Consider the following 20,178-nt stretch of genomic DNA (forward strand, 5'->3'; position numbering starts at 1 on the left):
AATATGCTGATTTGCTTTGATGTTTTTATTGTTTTCAATGTTTAAAACAAGTTGTGGTGCTTGCTAATTTGATACATTTAATGCATCATTGTTGAATAAAAGTATTATTTTCCTTCCAAAAAAAAAAAAAAAACCTTTCAGACTCCAAACAAATACCTGTGTGTATTTGTGTGTTTTCTGCTCAGTGAAAGAGCAGACTCATCTCTTCACAGTGTTGCAGTTTGACTTCACTTGCAGTCACCGACATCAATATGTAGGTTCGGTGGGGAAGTCAGGAGTGGAGTTAAATGCCACACATAAGGCACTTACTGAACCAGAAAAAAAACTCCTAATAGTTTCCAAATGAGCCTCTGGAGTTAATCTCAGACAGTATCTGCCACCTTTTTCATTTTAGCCGCAAACTCTGACCGGACATGGTAATAACTGTTCATATAAGTGTGTGTGTCAGTGAATGAGAGAGAGGAAGGTCATTAGTTTCTTTGTGCATCTGGTGACCTATTGTTGTGTGTGCGTTTTATATTGGGAAGGGGGTTGACATTGAGTCAGTGTTATAGGGAAGTCCCGGGGCTTCCAGAGCTAAATTTCCAATTAGAGCCTCATTTACACCTGCTGATCTCTGTGTGTGTGTGTGTGTGTGTGTGTGTTTCTGAATCACTCTTGGCTACAGCAAGAAGTAAATAAACCTGAAAACATTAAAGCGGGTGTTTTGTTGGTTTCAGGGCATAAAGGCTCGAGTGCTGGAGACGTTTGTCATGCTCTTTCTGCTGGGTCTCCTCATCCTGGGCATTGTATGGGTGGCGTCCGCTCTCATCGACAATGATGCCGCCAGCATGGAATCGCTCTATGGTTTGTCTCTTAACTTTCATTCTGCAGTTGTGGATGCATGCATGTGATGTAATCCGTTATGTATTGATCTGTGGTTTATTGTGCCTGTCACGTTCTCTTGTTCTAGATTTATGGGAGTTTTATCTGCCATACCTCTACTCCTGCATCTCTCTGATGGGAGGCCTGTTGCTGCTTAGTAAGTTCACATGAAACTGTGCTGTCAGTGAATGATCACTTCTGTATTTAGCTCTCAGTGGATGCTGTAAATTTCAATGCAGTGAAGAGTAAAATTAAGCACTGTCTTATGAAGACCTTGAAGTTGGACGGTTTTTAAGCGTATTGGAGGACTAGTGTTGCAGTTTGGCCTTTTGAGTTGAACCTCCTGGTTGAACATCAGCTTTTTATTTTCATCCGTTTCGAGGAAATTAAGAACAAATTAAATCTCGACAAAGTGTCCCATAGCAGGACAGTTTTCTTGATTCAATCCAATTTGACAATAAATGTACTCATTACTAAATTACTAATATGTTCTTATGTAATTTACCAAAACTTAATGTTTACTACCCAGCATGCACACATCATAAGATGTTGATATTTGGTTAAATTTAAGGTGCGATGTCGAGTGAGAAATTCAGTGTCAGTTCAACGTCTAATGTCAATGTTAAAATCCAATGTTAAGTCAATGCCAAATTGGCGTCAAATATGTCAACACTATTTTCATTCTCAAAGTTACATTTACATTTATTCATTTAGCAGACTCTTTTATCCAAAGTGACTTACAGATGAGGACAGTGGAAGCAATCAAAAACAACAAAAAGAGCAATGATATATAAGTGCTATAACAAGCCTCAGTTAGGTTAACACAGTACACGTAGCATTAGATTTTAAATAATATAATAAAAAAAGAATAAAAAAAGAATAGAGCAAGCTAGTGTTAGAGATCTTTTCACACACACACACACACACACACACACACACACATACATACAATTGCATAATAAATGAAAAGAAAATAGATTACAAAAAGATTAGAAAGGTAGTTAGATTTTTTTTAAGAATAGAATTAGAATAGTGAGTGTTAAAGTTATAGGGTCAAATAAAGATGGAAGAGATGTGTTTTAAGCCGATTCTTGAAGATGGCTAAGGACTCAGCTGCTCGGATTGAGTTGGGGAGGTCATACCACCAGGAGGGAACATTTAATTTAAAAGTCTGTAAAAGTGACTTTGTGCTTCTTTGGGATGACACAATCAAGTGACGTTCACTTGCAGAACGCAAGCTTCTAGAGGGCACATAAGTCTGAAGTAACAAATTTAGGTAAATGGGCGCAGAGCCAGTGGTAGTTTTGTAGGCAAACATTAATGCCTTGAATTTTATGCGAGCAGCTATTGGAAGCCAGTGCAAATTGATAAACAGAGGTGTGACGTGTATTCTTTTTGGCTCATTAAAAATTAAGTTCTGAATTAATTGTAAAGGTTTGATAGAATTGGCTGGAAGACCCGCCAAGAGGGCATTGCAATAGTCCAGCCTGGACAGAACAAGAGCTTGAACAAGGAGTTGTGCAGCATGTTTCGAAAGAAAGGGCTTGATCTTCTTGATGTTGAATGAAGCAAATCTGCAGGATCGGACAGTTTTAGCAATGTGGTCTGAGAAAGTCAGCTGATCATAACTCCAAGGCTTCTAGCTGTTTTTTAAGGAGTTATGGTTGATGTGCCTAACTTGATGGGAATTGTGATGAAACGATGGGTTTGCTGGAATCACAAGCAGTTCTGTCTTGGCAAGGTTGAGTTGAAGGTGATGGTCCATCATCCAGGAAGAAATGTCTGTTAGACAAGCTGAGATGCAAGTAGCAACCGTCGGATCATCAGGATGGAATGAGAGGTAGAGTTGAGGCACTGAGGCACCCCAGTAGTTAGATGTTGTGACTTGGACACCTCACCTCTCAAAGATACTTTGAAGGACCTATCTGATAGGTAGGACTCAAACCATTGAAGTGTGGTTCCTGAGATGCCTTTTGCCAGTAGGGTTGATAGGAGGATCTGGTGGTTAACCGTGTCAAAAGCAGCGGACAGATCAAGCAGGATAAGTACTGAAGATTTGGATTTTGCTCTTGCCAGTCTTAGAGCTTCAACAACTGAGAGCAAGGCCGTCTCAGTTGAATGTCCACTTCTGAAGCCAGATTGGTTGCTGTCAAGGAGGTTGTGGTTTGTGAGAAATGTAGAGACTTGGTTGAACACAGCTCGTTCAAGTGTTTTTGCAATGAAAGGAACAAGGGAAACTGGTCTGTAGTTCTCTAAAAGAGATGGGTTGAGGTTGGGTTTCTTAAGTAGTGGAGTTAAAAGTGCCTGTCTAAATGATGAGGGAAAAACACCAGTGTGGAGGGATGTGGAAAAACACCAGTGTGGAGGGATGTGTTGATGATGTGAGTGAGTGAAGGTACAACTGCAGGAGAAATGGCTTGAAGGAGATGAGATGGAATAGGATCAAGCGGGCAAGTAGTAGGGTGATTAGAAAGGATGACTTTTGAGACTTCTGCCTCATAGAGTGAAGAGAATGATGTAAATGAGTGTATGTTTGCTGGTGATATGAGCTTGACTGATTGTGGTGTGGAAAATTGTGCACTAATGTGTTTAATTTTATTAATGAAAAACGTTGCAAAGTCGTCAGCTATTAGAGATGAAGCAGGAGGTGGAGGAGGAGGACAAAGAAGTGAGGAAAATGTTTTAAAAAGCATGCGAGAGTTAGACGAATTGTTAATTTTGTTATGGTAGTATGTCATTTTAGCAGTGGAGACATTAGCAGAGAAGGAAGATAGGAGTGACTGATACACATTAAGGTCAGTAGTATTTTTGGATTTGCGCCACACCCTTTCAGCAGCTCTAAGCTTAGAACGGTGTTCGCGTAGAACATCAGATAACCATGGGGCAGAAGGGGTGTTACGGGCTGGCCTGGAAGATAAGGGCAAACAGTGTCTAAACAAGATGTAAGAGTGGAGCAGAAAGTATCAGTAGCACTGTTAGCATCCAAAGATGCAAACAGTTTAGGGGAAGGAAGTGAAGATGAAACCATTGCAGATAGCCGGGAGGGTGAAAGTGTGCGTAGGTTACGTCGAAAGATGACATGTGGAGGGGTAAGTGATGTGGCAGGGACCATGTTGAGGTTAAGAGTGAGGAGGAAGTGATCCGACGTGTGCAGTGGAGTAACCAGAACATGATCAGTAGTTCAGTGTGAAAACCGTGAACGAGCCAGTTATGCCTATGCAATTATTCCCATGTATTGCTGTATTGGTGCATTGGGGCAGTCGTGGCCTAATGGATAGAGAGTGGGACTTGTAACACGAAGGTTGCGGGTTCAAGTCTTAGGTCCGGCAGGGCTCATAGGTGGGTGGAGTGAATAACCAACGCTCTCTCCACCTTCAACATCACGACTGAGACCCTTGAGCAAGGCACAGCACCCCCAACTGCTCCCTGGGCACTACAGCATTGGCTGCCCACTGCTCTGGGTGTGTGTTCACTACTGTGTATGTTCACTACAGTGTGTGTGTGCACTTTGATGGGTTAAATGCAGAGCACAGATTCAGAGTATGGGATCACCGTACTTGGCCACACATCACTTTAACTTTCATACAATTAAATTGATTCATTCCTTCTTTTGTTAATTTAGTGAAAAACAGTGTGGAAACATAACTAGATTGTTACTTTTGAATACTTTAAGCAGGTTGAATCTCATTGGCAGCAGTAGCTGTTTGGTTGAATGGTTCCTCTGATTAAAATGGCTTAAAATATATTTTCCAGAGCAAACAGATGCATATTAAGATGTTATTTAAATTTGTTTCAGCCACTGTTACAGTAGTTAGATACATTTGAGCTAGTTCAAAGGTTATTCATATTTTTGCTTTCGAAAAGCATAAATGAGCATGTGTGTGTTTAAAGCAGCCTCTTGTCTCTTCTCATCAGTGTGTACTCCAGTAGGACTGTCACGCATGTTCACAGTGATGGGCCAATTACTAGTCAAACCCACAGTAAGTACTATTACACCATGTGTGTGTGTGTGTATGTGTGTGTGTGCATTTGTTAAACATCTACTCTAATTCTCCCTCACACTCTGTTCCTCTCTTTCTCTGTCTCTAAAGATTTTAGAGGATCTGGATGAGCAAATTTATTGTATACAGCTGCAGGAAGAGGCCTTGGAGCATAGACTCAATGGTGAGTGTTTTTGTTTTTATATGAAGAGCAAATGCAAGGTTTATTGCATATTTGTATTATTTTCTGTATTACCTGAATAACAGCAGATTATTTGCATCTATAAATTCTAGCATTTATTCTGCTGCCAAAGTTTTGGTGATGCTGCAAGAAGTGTAGAGGATCACTTTAGTTGGGTGGTTTCTTATGTTTTTGACAGCAATAATTCATCGCAGTAATAAATGGTGGTGTACAAATAGTGTTGTTTTTGGTTTATTTTTAGTAAAAAAAAGCAGAGAAAAGAAGAATCTAATAGATTTATGTCCCTGTTGAACCACCCTTTCATGTTTTTTTTTCACTTTCTTTAACTCCCTCCCTTAACCCCCCCTCTATATTTGAGAAATAATACCCATATGCTCCAGTGTTTCCTACAGGATTTTGTTTGAATTTAAATCAGATAAGCAACCGGTGAAACATCATTAAAAATATACTATAAGGTTTTCTCATACTTGTACGTCTTCTTTTAGCTGACACACAATACAGGAAGTGTTCATGTTTAAAGCCAAACTAGACTTTTGCTTCAACTCATGCACGCAACAGAGTGTACAGATGCCAGTTAACATAGAACATGTGCTTTTCTATTGAATTCACGGAGGTAAGCTAGATCATCTTAACTGATAGTGCCCAGTTGCTCAAATCCCATGGATGAATTTCAATAGCCTCTCATTTGGTTGTTTGGTTCTGTAGTGTTAGCACCAAAGGCAGATTTGCTTTGAACACCTGATAAAATAATTGTAATCTGTTTTAACGATTTTCGCTTCTTTATGATTGCCGTTTGATGTGAAGCGCATTGGCAGTCACTGTGATCGGGTGACAAAAGGCCACTAGGGATGTGGAATGTGATTTTGGCAAAGCTCAAAAACTCTGCGTTACAGGAAGATCTCGCTCAGGCGTTAAAGAGAGAACGACTTTACCTTATCAGGAATTTAAGGAATTTTCATTCTTTTCTTCTTTCACCCCATAAATGCAAAACCTGAGGTGAAGTTGGGGGGAAAAGAGTTCAGGAGGAAACTGTCTACTTTGCTTTACTCTCTTATCTTTGTTCTATCTAATAACAATTATTCAGCTGACTGTAACTTCATTTAGATCCTACATGCCTGCACACACTCTCTTGGAGACCCTTGATATGGGCTAATTCATAAGCATGTTAGTTATTACATTAATGCCTTGATCTGGATCTCTGCTTATTCTCATTAGTTGAGGCCATTAATACAGGTTACAGTATTGAAGTATTAATCTGAATGCATTCATGTAATTGCATGAGTAAGAATGTGTACATTATGGCACTTTTTTTCTGAACTGCGGCACTGTGAACTGAGTCTTGCAGGCTCTGTGTTTAGGTGCATTTGTCTGAGTGTATGCTTCAATACCAATCCGGGTGCAGGCATTTGTTTGTCCTCTGTCTTGGCGCTTTTCTCTGTTGCCCAGATGCGCAGTGGCAGGGTGACCTTGCAAAAACTCTCCTCGGTACCGGATGGCTCTCTGCTTTGCATAATTACCACGTATGTAATGCAGAGCCAGCCGAAGTTTCTTTAGAAAACAATGACATCATCTCCTCTCCTTCTGCCAGCCTCCTTTGCTACTGAGCATCACCTTAATTGAAGGGCTGTATGCAGGAATTTATTCAAGAGTTTTCTAATCTTCTTGAAATGGGGACAGCAGCAGTTACTGAAATTATTGACTAATAATTTTTAATTTTTTTAACAAACTATTGGATTTATTAGTGTGTTCCCCCACCATTGTTTTTTAACGGAATTTGGGTAGATATTTATTGATGATGTCATGAATGCACTGTACAAACAAAACTACAAAAACAAAACCATATCTGCAAATCTGCAGATGATACAATGCAGTAAGTGTACCTAATTAATAATAATAAAAAATATTTAATAACAGTAAATTTGAAGCTTCTGAAAGGTAAAATTCACAATGAAACAGAACTACTAGGATTAATTAATCTGTTGTTGATTGGATTTTGATATGTGGACACATAAATGAATGCAAGGCAGACTAAATGATTGAAGACCAGCATATAACCATTATTATTATTTTTTTTTGTGAAATGTAGATAATGTAATTTAACAGTAACATGCATTAATAAATTACATGAAAGTGAATTTTTCATTTCATGCCAACTTTAAACTGTGAAAAAAATGCTATTAATAATAATAGGAAATCAACAGTTATTCCTTACAGCATTCAGATATCTTAACTGTTGTTCTTGCTCTCATTTTTCACTCACATCTTGTTAGCCCCTCAGGGCAGCCTGGAGCCATGTTTGGCAGAACAATCCAGACCTGATCAGCTAATAGTGACATTTCCTATTCCTCACAATTTTGGTTGGAGGGTACAGATTTTCCCTAAAAAAATCACCGGTATGGACAAGTTACACGATCAGGAACACACCTGCTGTGTTTTTTTTTTTCTTTTAATAGATTTCTTTATGAACCTGAACCTCTACCAGACAGGGCGTGGTGCACTCATCATAATAATAATCACGTTTTGATCAAAGTGATTGACTCCTCAGCCTCATGTCGGTGAAAAGATGAAAGATTGTGTTTTTATTGCACGCCAGTAATGGTGTAACACTGAACTAATTGCTGCTGATCTGCCAGTGTGTCCCCCGAGGCTCTGCAAACCAATCCTCTGCTTTGAGGAGCAAACAAACCACTGAAGCTGTGAAAAAAAAATACCAGCATGAAACAGATAAATAAGAACTAAATGAGACAGAAGTCTGTGGTTTTCCTGGAGAACCCCTCTCTGGTTTTGCCCTCTCGCTCTCACCTCCTGACACACACACACACACACACACACTCCGTTTTCAGAAGAAACCTCAGTCCCTTCTTCCGTCAGAACCAGTCGCAGCATGCAAACGTCTGGCCTAGACTCTGCTGTTAGAGTTATACAACTACTAGTGTTGGGGGTAACACATTCCCAAAGTATACTTCAGTTCTGACGTAAACACTTGGTGTATGCTTGCAGCCAAATGTTTAGCATTGTCCATTTGATCCACACTCACAATCAATGGGCTGCACATGTACAGTACATGTCTACTGTGTTCAAGTCAATTCAATTTAAACTTTTCCAAGTAACTCTTTTCTTTTGTACCTTAATATTTGAATTTCAAATATGCTACAAACATAATTTTTCTTTTTAAAATGTTCTGCCACCAGAAGCCTCTCCTTTCCCTCTGTCTTGAGACTCCATCCCGACACTGTCAAGTCTCTTATGGCAAAAAAATTTAATTAAGACATAACATTTTCCAGTCTTGGACCAGCATATCAGACATGCTCCTGTCAAATAGGTTAACATTATTGTTCTCAGAGTATGAATAACGAATATAAGCCATAAAAAAAGACAAATGACCATTCTAGCAGTAGACCTATTATTTTCATTATAAGCTATTTTTGATAGTAAAACTTTTTTTTAGGTGTACTTGTTACACTTTACATGTACTTACTATTGTAATAAGAATTTATTGTGCATAATTACATACAAGTAACCCTAAGACTAACCCTAACCATATAGTAAGTAATTGATATAATTAATATTTCTCAGCACTTACAAGCAACAAGTAACAAGCACACCTTCAAATAAAGTGTAACCTATTGACAATAAGGAAAAAACTTTAGAGGCAAAACTTAACAAAACGTATTATACATGTTAATGATTTAATGTAATTAATCCTTACTTACATTATTCATTTTCATTTATTGTTAGAAATTTTAGGACCCACTTTATATTAGGTGACATAAAAATAAGTACTATGTATTTATTGTGGTCATATTGTATTGTAAAACACTTTTGCTGAATTTGAGGTGGGATAAGGGTAAGTTTTCGGACAGGTTGGGTATGGGTAGGTTTAAGGGTGAGCTACAGTGTAAGGGATGGGTCAACAGTGTAATTATATTAATTATATTGGTGTGAAATATATTAATAATTACAGATGTAGTTACATGCAGGTGTTTTTTTAAATAAGGGTGTTTCACACTTGGCTCGCTTGCCTGGTCTGAACCTGAGTTCGATTGCTCCCCCCTCCCCCTCCCCCCGCTGGACTGTATTTATTATTTTATTTGGGTCCGAGCTGCAGTTCGTGTGCGTTATCAAGCCAGCAGCTTTTTCCCCGTTGCTTAGTAACAATGGCACAGGGGAAGGCGGCAAATGCATAACATTGCTCTCTGCACTTTTATATATTTACATTTTTTGAACCGTTTGTTTTGTTTACAAAGCTTTGGTACAAATTGGCATTTACGTCTGTCTTACAAATGCACTGCAAATGATCTAAAGAACGCTGAAGGCGATCAGTAATGAGACATACATACAGCTCTCTTCTTGCAGCACGTCAGTCACGCTCGTCAGGAAAGTGAGTGGAACTGAAACGCACATACGAACACACACTTTTATCAAATAATACGTCATTTAATCGCACTTCTGCGGTTTGGTACGATTGCGTTCACATGAACCGTACCCCGGACCAACCTGTTTTAACTCATGTACAGTTCGCAGGTGCGCACCAGAGTTCAGAAGACAGCGGTCACATCATTCAAACAAACTGAACTCAATCAACGTCAATCGAACCCGGGTGCCCACCAAAAGAGCTAGTATTAAAGCACCCTAAAAGTACAATGTATGTAAACAATAAGTAGATTGTATCAAATGATCAATTGAAATGAAAGGCCACCTAATATAAAGTGGGACTTTGTCTAATAACATATTGTAATAATTCTATTTATTTTTAAGGACTAATGCAATAGTTTATTTTTCAAAACATTGTTGAAGAGCACTGTTAACCACATTAGACATTGCAGACGTGTGGTGCTGATGAGATTTTCTTAATTGTTGCAGATGTTAAAAGTGTGAGAATTAGCAAAGCAAAATCGAAGGTTTAATAGAATTGTTCAAATATACAGTATGGCTGAACTGTGGTGATAAACCTCCTGCAGGGCACTGAACGCACTCTCGCTTTTCAGGCATTCAGATGTTTAACTGCTGCCTCCACACTGTGAAAGCTGTTTTTTACTTGCAGTAAATGAATATATTTTTCCTTCTTGACAGATTTTCTGACAGATGGTGTGATTAAATTAAGTAGGTACTTGAGTAACAGTTAAGATAACAAAGTTCAAACCACTGATTTATGTTCACATCCCCGATGTTTCCTAGTGGTTTGATCTTTTTACAGAAGCTCTTAATAAGCCAAGGTAAACAGAATGATAGTATCTTTCTTTGTTTCAGTTCTTTGCTCTCTATCTGTCTTTTTCTAAAGCTCCTTCTGTCTTTGTCTGTCTCTCAGGTATGATGTCAAACTCTTATTTCCATGGAAACTCTCAGCTCCATCTCTACAAAGAGCTGGACAACATTCGCAATCAGAGGAACAAACTCGGTGAGAGATGTCTTTAACAACGTTTAATTAAACCAAATTAAACTCTGATTCTGTCAGAGCTGTCAGTTTCAAATATGTGTAGGCTGCAATATCCACTCCTCATAATATTGTTGAATTGCCAAGTGTGTGCATATTTGAAAGTGAACAGTCATTTGGACGGAGACCAAATAGGGTATGGCTGTATCATTTTCGACGTCAGCCTGTGTTTTGGGGTATAATAAATGATTCCGAAGAGACGAGCAGTTGGAAGGAGAGGAGGCCACAAAGGCACTTAGGATATTGGAGTGTGATGCAGACTTTATTGTGGCTGTCTCTTCAAGTGCGGTCATTAATTTAGAGGCAGCGTGGTGCATATGCAGGAAACCCTGCCAAGCTCAGAGCCAGAGCAGAATCAGAGCGAGAGATGTTGAGAAGGAGAGGGTAGAGGACAGAGAGGCACAGGAGTGACAGACACTGGGATTGAGAAAAGATGTTCTAGAATTAACTTCATGGGTGTAGCAGGAGAATCCCTAATATTTGTCACTCTTCTGAACTGTATTGAAACCTCTGCTCACACAGATGTGGATTTACTTGAGTTAACCCAGAAACAACTGGTAGCTGTATGTCAACACTTAATAAAATAACAAAGCAATACATTTTCTACAGTAAGGCTGTAGTTCTTATTCACTACCGTTCAAGTTGAGGTCACTAAGGTTTTTGAAAGAAGCCTCTTATGTTCACCAATGCTGCATTTATTTGATCAAATGTACAGTAAAATTGTGAAATAATTTAAAATGAATGTCTTCTATTTTAAAATGTAATTTATTTCTGTGATGGCAACGCTGAATTTTCAGCATAATTATTAGCCTTCAGAAATCATTCTAATATGCTGATTTGCTGCTCAAGAAACAGTTCTTATTACCAATATTATAAACAGTTATGGGGAAAACCATAACTATATTTTTTTTCACATCACTCATGATCAGTTTAACGCTGAGTTTATACGTACCTCTGTACTTTTTGTGCAACAACGTTTCTGTATTGCTGTGTTTTTATTATGTTCCTTCAGGTACGTATTGTGGCGGTTCAGAATTCAAATATCCAGGGACTGTCTAAAAGTTAATGTTCTATCCTGTTGGAAATATGTCCTACACCAAACCCAACCCTAAACCTACCTGATAATGTTAACAAATGCAAAACACATATAAAAATGCATTTGTTGATGCAACCATGCCATTTCAACTTCCTTATATGCAGAAGTGAATTGTTTTGTCGATCCGTGGTTACACGGGATTTGAACCGGAGCTCCTCGCCTCTCAAGTGTGTCTCCGTACTCCGTGAGCTACCAAACAAAACTACTGTTGGATTGGTGTCCAGCTGGATATGTGTGATGCAAATGGTCAAAAGCATCAGTTTTGAACTCTCCCAGCATATTAATATTGTTTTGAAGTCATAACATGATATTCTTCAAGTAATTATGCAAAAATGATGCTTTATTAATCGAAACTGTAAATTTGTGTGAAAAGGAATAAAAGGTCGGAGTTTTACTGCCTCTAGTGTTCATTTCTTTTGGAAACTCCAGTGATATATACTTATTGATACGTATTTCGTGTCTCGCTAAAAAGTGCCCCCAGGTATGTTTATGCCATGAGACCAGGATTGATTCTGATTGGGTGTCAATGTTTGTATCGTTCATCAGCTGGAAAAAAACTTTTCTGAAAGTGATTCCCACACAATATAATTTCTCTGTGCCTTTATCGTTATAGCTGTGTGGACTCTTCTATTCTTTAATATTGAGAATGATTTTTAGAAATGTGTCTTTAGCGTTATCTTTATAGTTATTGTCCTGGGTGTGAACAGGCCTTTACTCTTTATCTTGGTGTGAAATAGTTTTTCTGTCAGACACTGAGAGGAATGGACTGATTAAAGGGATTTGGGGTAATTTGCTCAACGTCAGTTCATGGTAAACACATGTACCGCTAGTCAGAAACTACAATCGTTTCTTTCACCTTCTGTCCTAGAAAGGAGAAAGAAGGCCTCAGCCTGGGAAAAGAACCTCCTTTACCCCATAGTGATGCTGATCCTGCTTGCTGGAACGGTACGTGTTTATTTAGCCTTTGCAGGGTTATCATAATGAACCACAAAGCATTTGATTCGATGCAGTTTTTTTCATATGTTGGTTTGATGTTTCTTTCTACTGTTTATAATGCTTATTTTTGTTTCCATCCGTGCTGCTTGCAGGCGATTTCTGTTCTACTGGTTGCCCTGAACATTGTGTACTTGCTTGTTGATGAGACGGCTTTGCCAAAGGGTTCAACGGTAAGAAAAATGCAAGTCAACAAAGCTGAAAATGTAAACAAATACTCAGCTTTTCGTTCACTTGCTCACTCTCTCGCTGTCCAGCAAAAAGCACGCTTTGCATCGTGGCACACTGAATTCCAGATATGCTCAGGTGTGTTCTGTAGAAGAAAAGGCAGGTCGAGATGTGTATCATGTCACTGCTGTTTGATGCTTTTTATCAGAGTTGCGCTCCCATTCGCTCTGCTTGATGTCAATTCAATGGCACTGACGCACCGTATGTGTGTGAAACTCTGGACACAGCCCTCATTCGTCTTAACTGGGTGTTTTGAGTCAAAGCTCTGCAATGAAACCATCATTGCACAATTTCGACTGTGCGAAGTTTCTTTTCCTCCATACGATGATGGTCTTATCTCACAACTTTACTACTCCCACCTGCTGTCCCTGCTCCATACCATCTTCCCATGACAAAGGAAATTCAACATATCCTTTTTCTGGCCATGGTTTGATAGTGTTGAGCTGCTCTATAAGAGTGCCCGCTCCCCATTCTAATTATTTTATTAGTGTCGATATTTGCCTTGGCATGACGCTTGACTGAAAACCCCCAAAATTACACTTGTCACAGTGTTCAGAGACGAAGGGCCCTATTGACAGGCTGGTTAATGGTTTATGCGTTTGATGAGCTGGACTTGTGCCATGCTTAAGATCTCATGTAACCACGACAACCCAGCAACGGTGTCTGCTCGTCTATTTGATGGTTTTTACGTCGGCTTGGGATGTGGCAGGGGAGGGCAGCATTCTTAAGAGAGATTGATGCGAGTTAAGGTAACTAGGTTAACGCCAGACTGTCAGATAAGGCAGGGCATCGTAAATGTGGCTGTGAGGTAAAGAGATCTAATGCAATGGCACTGCTTGCATTAAGCTGTCTGATGCACTGTTGCTAATGACTGCAGTAAAAGTCTTATTGCTGTCACTCCCCATGGATTCAGAATTATTGTCGATGCTAAAAACAGCCTCATTAATGTCCGTTTCTCATCCGAACTCGTATCTCACGTGTCATGCAGAGCAGAAGGAATGATGGAATGAGAAACGAGATGAGAGGGAAAGCGAGAGAGATCATATTTCTCTTTTTGACCTCTGAACCTTTGACAAGAGTCAACAGATGACACTTAACCTGTCAGTAAACCTCTTTCTAAAAAAGAAAAAAAAAGGCCTCTCTAATCCATGCATTTTTTCTGTTATTATCCTTCATCAGAGGAAGCTGAGGCACATCAAAACATGCAGTGTAGTTAGGACACACCTGAAGGAAGGTACACACACAGATATCCTTAAATTCGCTTAAAATCACAGATGTTAAGCAGCGCCAACAAACACCTCACACAGCTCTAAGCAGAAAATTGGATTTGAGATACCTGGCCTGTTCAATAATATCAGTCGGTTTATGGCTGTAAGTTAAATGACAGTCAAGGATGGATGTGTCCACACACACACTTACATTATATATATATATATATACACAGTACAGACCAAAAGTTTGGAAACATTACTATTTTTAATGTTTTTGAAAGAAGTTTCTTCTGCTCATCAAGCCTGCACTTATTTGATCAAAAATAAAAAAAAAATGTAATATTGTGATATATTATTACAATTTAAAATAATTGTTTTTAAATTTATTAAACTTTAAATTATCATTTATTTCTGTGATGCAAAGCTGAATTTTTAGGATCATTATCACATGATCCTTTAGAAATCATTCTAATATGATGATTCATTATCAAAGTTGGAAACAGTTCTGCTTCTTAATATTTTTTCAGAACATGTGATACTTTTTTAGGATACTTTGATGAATAAAAAGTAAAAAAAAAAAAAAAGAAGCTGTTTTTAAAATATAAATATTTTGTAATAACAATATACACTACTGGTCAGTAATTTTGGGTGAGCAATTTTTTTTCTTTCTTTTTTTTAAATAAAATCAATACTTTTATTCAGCAAGGATGTGTAAAATTGATTAAAAAAAATGATAGTAAAAAAAAAATTATTAGAATATATATTATTAGAATTTTTTTTTTATTTTGAATAAATTCAGTTTTTTTTAACCTTTTATTCATCAAATATATTAGACAGCAGAACTGTTTCCAACACTCATAATAAATCAGAATATTAGAATGATTTCTAAATGATCATGTGATAGACTGAATGTTACATGTGACACTGAAGAATGGAGTAATGATGCAGAAAATTCAGCTTTGCATCACAGGAATAAATTATTTTTTTAAAAGTATATTCAAATAGAAAACTATTATTTTAAGTTGTAGTAATATTTCACAATATTACAGTTTTTTGTGTATTTTTGATCAAATAAATGCAGGCTTGATGAGCAGAAGAAACTTCTTTCAAAAACATTAAAAATAGTAATGTTTCCAAACTTTTGGTCTGTACTGTATACATACATATACATACATACATACATACATACATACATACATACATACATATATACATATATACATACATACAGGGCTTAACATTCTCCGGCGTGCAGTCTTTGTCTGCGGAAAAAAATAATCCTACATTAAAAAAAAATAAATCTTGTTGATTGAGATCACTTTCGAGTCCATGAGTTTGCCTATCAATGGTATAAGAGGAGCAGCTTTCACTCTCAACCAAACTAACATTACTAGCCAATCAGAATGCTTTGCTCTTCTAAACACGAGACGCGCATAATAGTATCCAATCGCAGAGTTGCAGCCCTGATGAATGGAGAAGCGTGACAAAAAGCTGTGAGGCACAATGGTCAATGATGTCCATCTAGCACACATCTATATAGAAAAGCTAATTATAAAGCAGCAAAGCTTTTTAAACAGCTCAGATTAATCATGCCATCTCCATAAGAATGATATGATTGCCAGAACATATTTACCGGAATTTTAGTAAAGGTCCTGTTCACACATGATCTCTTAATGGTAATTTACCATTAAAGACTGTATGTGTGAAAGGGGCTAAACTCTTCCTCTGCATATGCTGTGAATTTGTATTGCTTAATGTCATCTGGTAAAACAGTGTGCATTATGTCACTAGATTTGTAACGTAAATCATTTATAAACCTTTGCCAACACAGGACAATACATCAACCTATGTCTAAATATGCCATGTGTTGTACAGCACGATTTCAAAATAAACATTTCTGCACGTGGCCAAATATTAAAATGTAATGGATTTAGACATCGTTTAATCACGCTGTAAAGTGAAAATCACCATTCTTCAGGTCAACCATATATTCATGAAAAAGAAAATCAGTTTGAATAAAGAAAGCAATAACTTTGCCATAGTATCCTTTCAAATTTTAAAGTTGCTGCAGCTATTGCATGCTTTGCATGTGCTGCCCCACCCCTGGAAAAAAGTTCAGGCTCAGGATTTTTTTTTGTTTTAACCCCTGTATATGTGTGTGTGTGTGTGTATATATTATTTCAACTACTGGTGACACTTTAGTATAGGGACCGATTCTCACTATTAACTAGTTGCTCATTAGCATGCCTATAATTAACATATTGGCTGTTTATTAGTACTTATAAAGCATGACCATATTCTACATCAGTTTGAGGCAAAATTCATAGTACGTGGTTAGAGAATTGGACCTTATAATAAAGCGTGATCCAACTACTAGCTAGCTATTCACTTATATAACAGTTTGATTGTTTGATTATGTTTTATGAGCAGGTGTTTAGTTTAGCTTCTGCGGTTTTTCAATCACATGTAAACTTTCTTCAGGCCTGTCATCAATAACAGCAAGCAAGACTGGCAATATAAAATCTGGTTCAGATTTGATCTAATCCGGCTAGAAAGATCGTCATAAATATTTCTCCATGCTCTGTTGATTTTGAATTGGTCTGCTGTCAAATACACATCATTAGAATGAGAGCGGTGATTGATTCTTATTTTATTTTTCTTGCTTGTCAAGCCCAGACTAAAGTTGTTTTACATTGATAAATTATGTCAAATAAATGTTGGCTTTTATTGTAATAATTCCAATCTAAACCTTCAGATCGCGTCAATGACTTCAAAAGATATTAAAGGCCTGAGATTGAAAAACTTTGTTTGCCAGCGCATTTGTTTTGGTTTCTTTTTTTTCAAATTTTTCTCTTAATTTTTGGCAGCCATTCATGCTATACAGCCTCTTACTGTAAGAGCTCCATTGCTTTTTTTTTTCTTCTTCTTCTTCTTTTTTGTTTGAACACCTGCTCACATATTATGTGTGTGTGAGCGGCGGTGAATTTAAAAAAAGATTTCTTTCATCTGCTTCCATTCATTACTTCGCCAATTTCACTCTGTCTGTCCTCATTGGTGAGAGGGGAAACTTCGCTAATCTGAGCTTTATATGTTTTATTTCTTCATAATAGCGTTCACTCAGAACAGTTCCAAATATTTGTGCCGCTTTTTGCCTGAAGCACTGAGGTGTCAACACTGTAGTCTTATTTAGATTACACAGCTTCGGTTGTAACAGGAGCCTGTGTGTTGGGCACGTCGCTAAAACACGTCCACTACATGCAGTTACTCCACTCAGTTCTGAACCTCATACGGTGCCTTTGAGAGACAAACGAAAAATGTTCATATTCTGAAAGCATATTTTATGTGGAGGAAAATAAAATCAGTTGATGAAAATAACCATTGACAGTAACTTTCACTCTTTGTTTCTGCAGGAAGGAAATATTGGCAATGCCTCCTTATCCAAATTTGGAGTTGCCCAGGCAGTTATTGAAATCATTCTCATATTGTATCCTTTGCTGTGTGTGATAATCTAATGCTGCATAAGCTCCAGTCGAGTGTTTAATCACAGATTGTGTGTGTTTAGTGAGGGGACTCAAATCTGTTTGCTTGTGATTGTTGTGAGTGTGTTCTTGAGGAAACAACTGGGTTCGTCTTAACTCTTGAACAGTTATCTGATGGTCTCATCTGTGGTTGGCTTCTATAGCCTTCGCATCTTTCAGGAGCTCACACCCAGAAAGGACGACACTACCATGACAACGGTAGGATCTGCAACACTGCTTCACTTTTAAGGCCTGTTCACACTAGGTTGAACTAAATGTATAAAACATTGACAATTTGTTGTGGAGTCAAATCGTTTCCAATTCTGAGAAGTTGAATTCTTGTCTTTTTCAATACCTAAATATGTTGTAAAGCATCTAAGCAGTGGAAAATAAAAACAACACATTATTGCATTTTGTACTTAATGTTAAGCAGTTCAAGGATATTAGTTGTTTTATTTGATCTTTTTCTTAATCATTTTGCAAAAAATGTGGTCATAGTGCATTCAATGGAAATGTTTCTTAGTCTTGTCTTGTCTTGTCTTGTAGATCATTGGTTGCTGTGTATCCATTCTAGTGCTGAGCTCGGCCTTGCCTGTCATGTCCCGAACACTTGGTAAGGTCCTCCTAACCTGCATATGTACATACACTGCCGTTTAAAAATTTGGGATCAGTAAGGTTTTTCATGTTTTTTAATGGAGTCACTTATGCTCATCAAGGCTATATTTATTTGATCAAAAAAAAAAAAAAAAAAAAAAAATATATATATATATATATATATATATATATATATATATATATGTATGTATATATGTATGTATATATATCTATGTATATATATATTATTGCAATTTCTTATATTTTTTTCTGTTTTTAATATTCTTTAAAATTGTATTTATTTCTGTGAAGCAGAACTGAATTTTCAGGATCATTACTCCAGTTTTCAGTGTCCCATGATCCTTCAGAAATCATATATATCTAATATGCTGATTTATTATTAGTGTTGAAACTGTTTGTGCTGCTTAATATTTTCTGGAAAGTGTGATTCTTTTTTCTTTGATTATTTGAGGAATAAAAAGTTAAAAAGAAACAGCATTTATTCAAAATAGAAATGTTTTCTAACAATATGTCTTTACGATCACTTTTTACGAACCTTGCTTAAAAAAAGTATCAATGGAAAAAAAGGAAAGAAACATTTACTGACCCCAAACTTTCTATTTTGAATAAACACTGTTCTTTTTAACTTTTTATTAATCAAAGAATCCTGAAAAAAAATATCACCGGTCCCAAAAAAATATTAATCAGCACAACTGTTTCAAACATTAATTATAAATCAGCATATTAGAATGATTTCTGAAGAATCATGTAATGATGCTGAAAATTCAGCTTTGCTTCACAGGAATATAATTTTAAACCGTTATTTTAAATCGCAATAGTATTTCACAAAATTGAATTTTTTTTCTGTGTTTTTGATCAAATAGATACAGCCTGGGTGAGCATTATAACATTTAAAAAAAAAAACTTCCTGATCCCAAACTTTTGAACAGCAGTATAAGCGTCTGTGTTTTTGGGTTACCATAAACATAGCATTAAACATTTGTTTGTGTTTGGATACTACCATTTTTATACATTTTCCATCTGCACTGATGTATAAACATACAGGCAAACTCATTTCCACTGTTAAGATTTAACAAGTTACATTCCAGCGGGATTTGCCATAGAGATTTTACACAAGAATGGAGTGAGAAAAAGGACAGACAAACAGCCGTCACAATAGCTGCAATAAACAACATGGCAAGCTACAGACAGCTGTTCAAATAGCTTTGTGTGTATGTGTAAATGAATGAGTGAGTACAGTGACTCACTGGGAGCTTCAGAAACATCAACATTTCTGCTGTGCTGCACTCAATAGATGAAAGGAGAGGTTGCTAGACGAATTAAAACACATTTACTGTTACATAGACTCAAACACATCCCCCGTGTGGAAAGATGGGAGTCCTGCAGAAATACAGTGTGTGTGTGTGTGTGTGTGTACAAATATTTGCTGGTTTGGCTATATCTGTGAGGTCCAAAATATCCTCTCTGTCGAAACATGTCCTCATTATCACTAATATAGTAAAACATGTTGAACGCTGACTAGTGAGCCAGACATCACTGGTTAAAATCATGGAAAAGCTGAATCATGTTTTTGTGGAGGTCAGGGGTCGAGTTAGGACATATCATTGCGCTTATATAAAACAATGGAGGACTATAATCATAGTGGTCACTAATGGAGTGAAACGTGTGTATGTGTGTGTGTGTGTGCAAGACTGCAGGAGCCTGTTGTTGAAAATGTGGGAAAGGCAAACTGACTTGTGTGACAGCACTGACTTTTACACACAGTTAACAACTCTCACCCTAACACTCTTCTTTTTTTAACAATATTAAACTCTTGATTTTTTTTTTACCTTTCTGAGAAGTAGGTTTCTTTATTTCACTAAGCCATTAAAGGGGGTCACCTGAGAAAGAATTAGCTAAATAAGAGATTTAATCATCGGTTAGAGAGTGCCATTCATCTAGAGTTTTATGTCATTGTTTTAATTCAACTGCTGCATGCAGAAGAGAAACCTTTTGACATTAAAATTTTGCTCTGTTTAAATGTGATTCTCTTTACAA

General features: G+C 37.2%; 1 protein-coding gene across 2 annotated transcripts in view; it reads left to right on the forward strand.

Moving 5' to 3' along the window:
• Positions 1–20,178, forward strand: part of LOC132122870 (limb region 1 protein homolog) — a 34,560-nt gene that overhangs the window by 12,311 nt on the left and 2,071 nt on the right. The window contains exons 1-11 of one of the 2 annotated variants that reach the window (XM_059533371.1): positions 280–416; positions 720–846; positions 953–1,021; positions 4,780–4,844; positions 4,956–5,028; positions 10,355–10,444; positions 12,445–12,521; positions 12,665–12,742; positions 17,419–17,492; positions 17,655–17,745; positions 18,073–18,139. In XM_059533371.1, coding sequence (XP_059389354.1) covers positions 414–416; positions 720–846; positions 953–1,021; positions 4,780–4,844; positions 4,956–5,028; positions 10,355–10,444; positions 12,445–12,521; positions 12,665–12,742; positions 17,419–17,492; positions 17,655–17,745; positions 18,073–18,139 — 814 coding nt within the window. In that variant the 5' untranslated portion in view covers positions 280–413. Of the gene's footprint in view, positions 1–279; positions 417–719; positions 847–952; positions 1,022–4,779; positions 4,845–4,955; positions 5,029–10,354; positions 10,445–12,444; positions 12,522–12,664; positions 12,743–17,418; positions 17,493–17,654; positions 17,746–18,072; positions 18,140–20,178 lie in introns of those variants that run through there. The other variant, XM_059533365.1, reaches the window with a different exon arrangement.

Source organism: Carassius carassius, chromosome 3, assembly GCF_963082965.1.
Source record: "Carassius carassius chromosome 3, fCarCar2.1, whole genome shotgun sequence".
Taxonomy (NCBI): domain Eukaryota; kingdom Metazoa; phylum Chordata; class Actinopteri; order Cypriniformes; family Cyprinidae; genus Carassius; species Carassius carassius.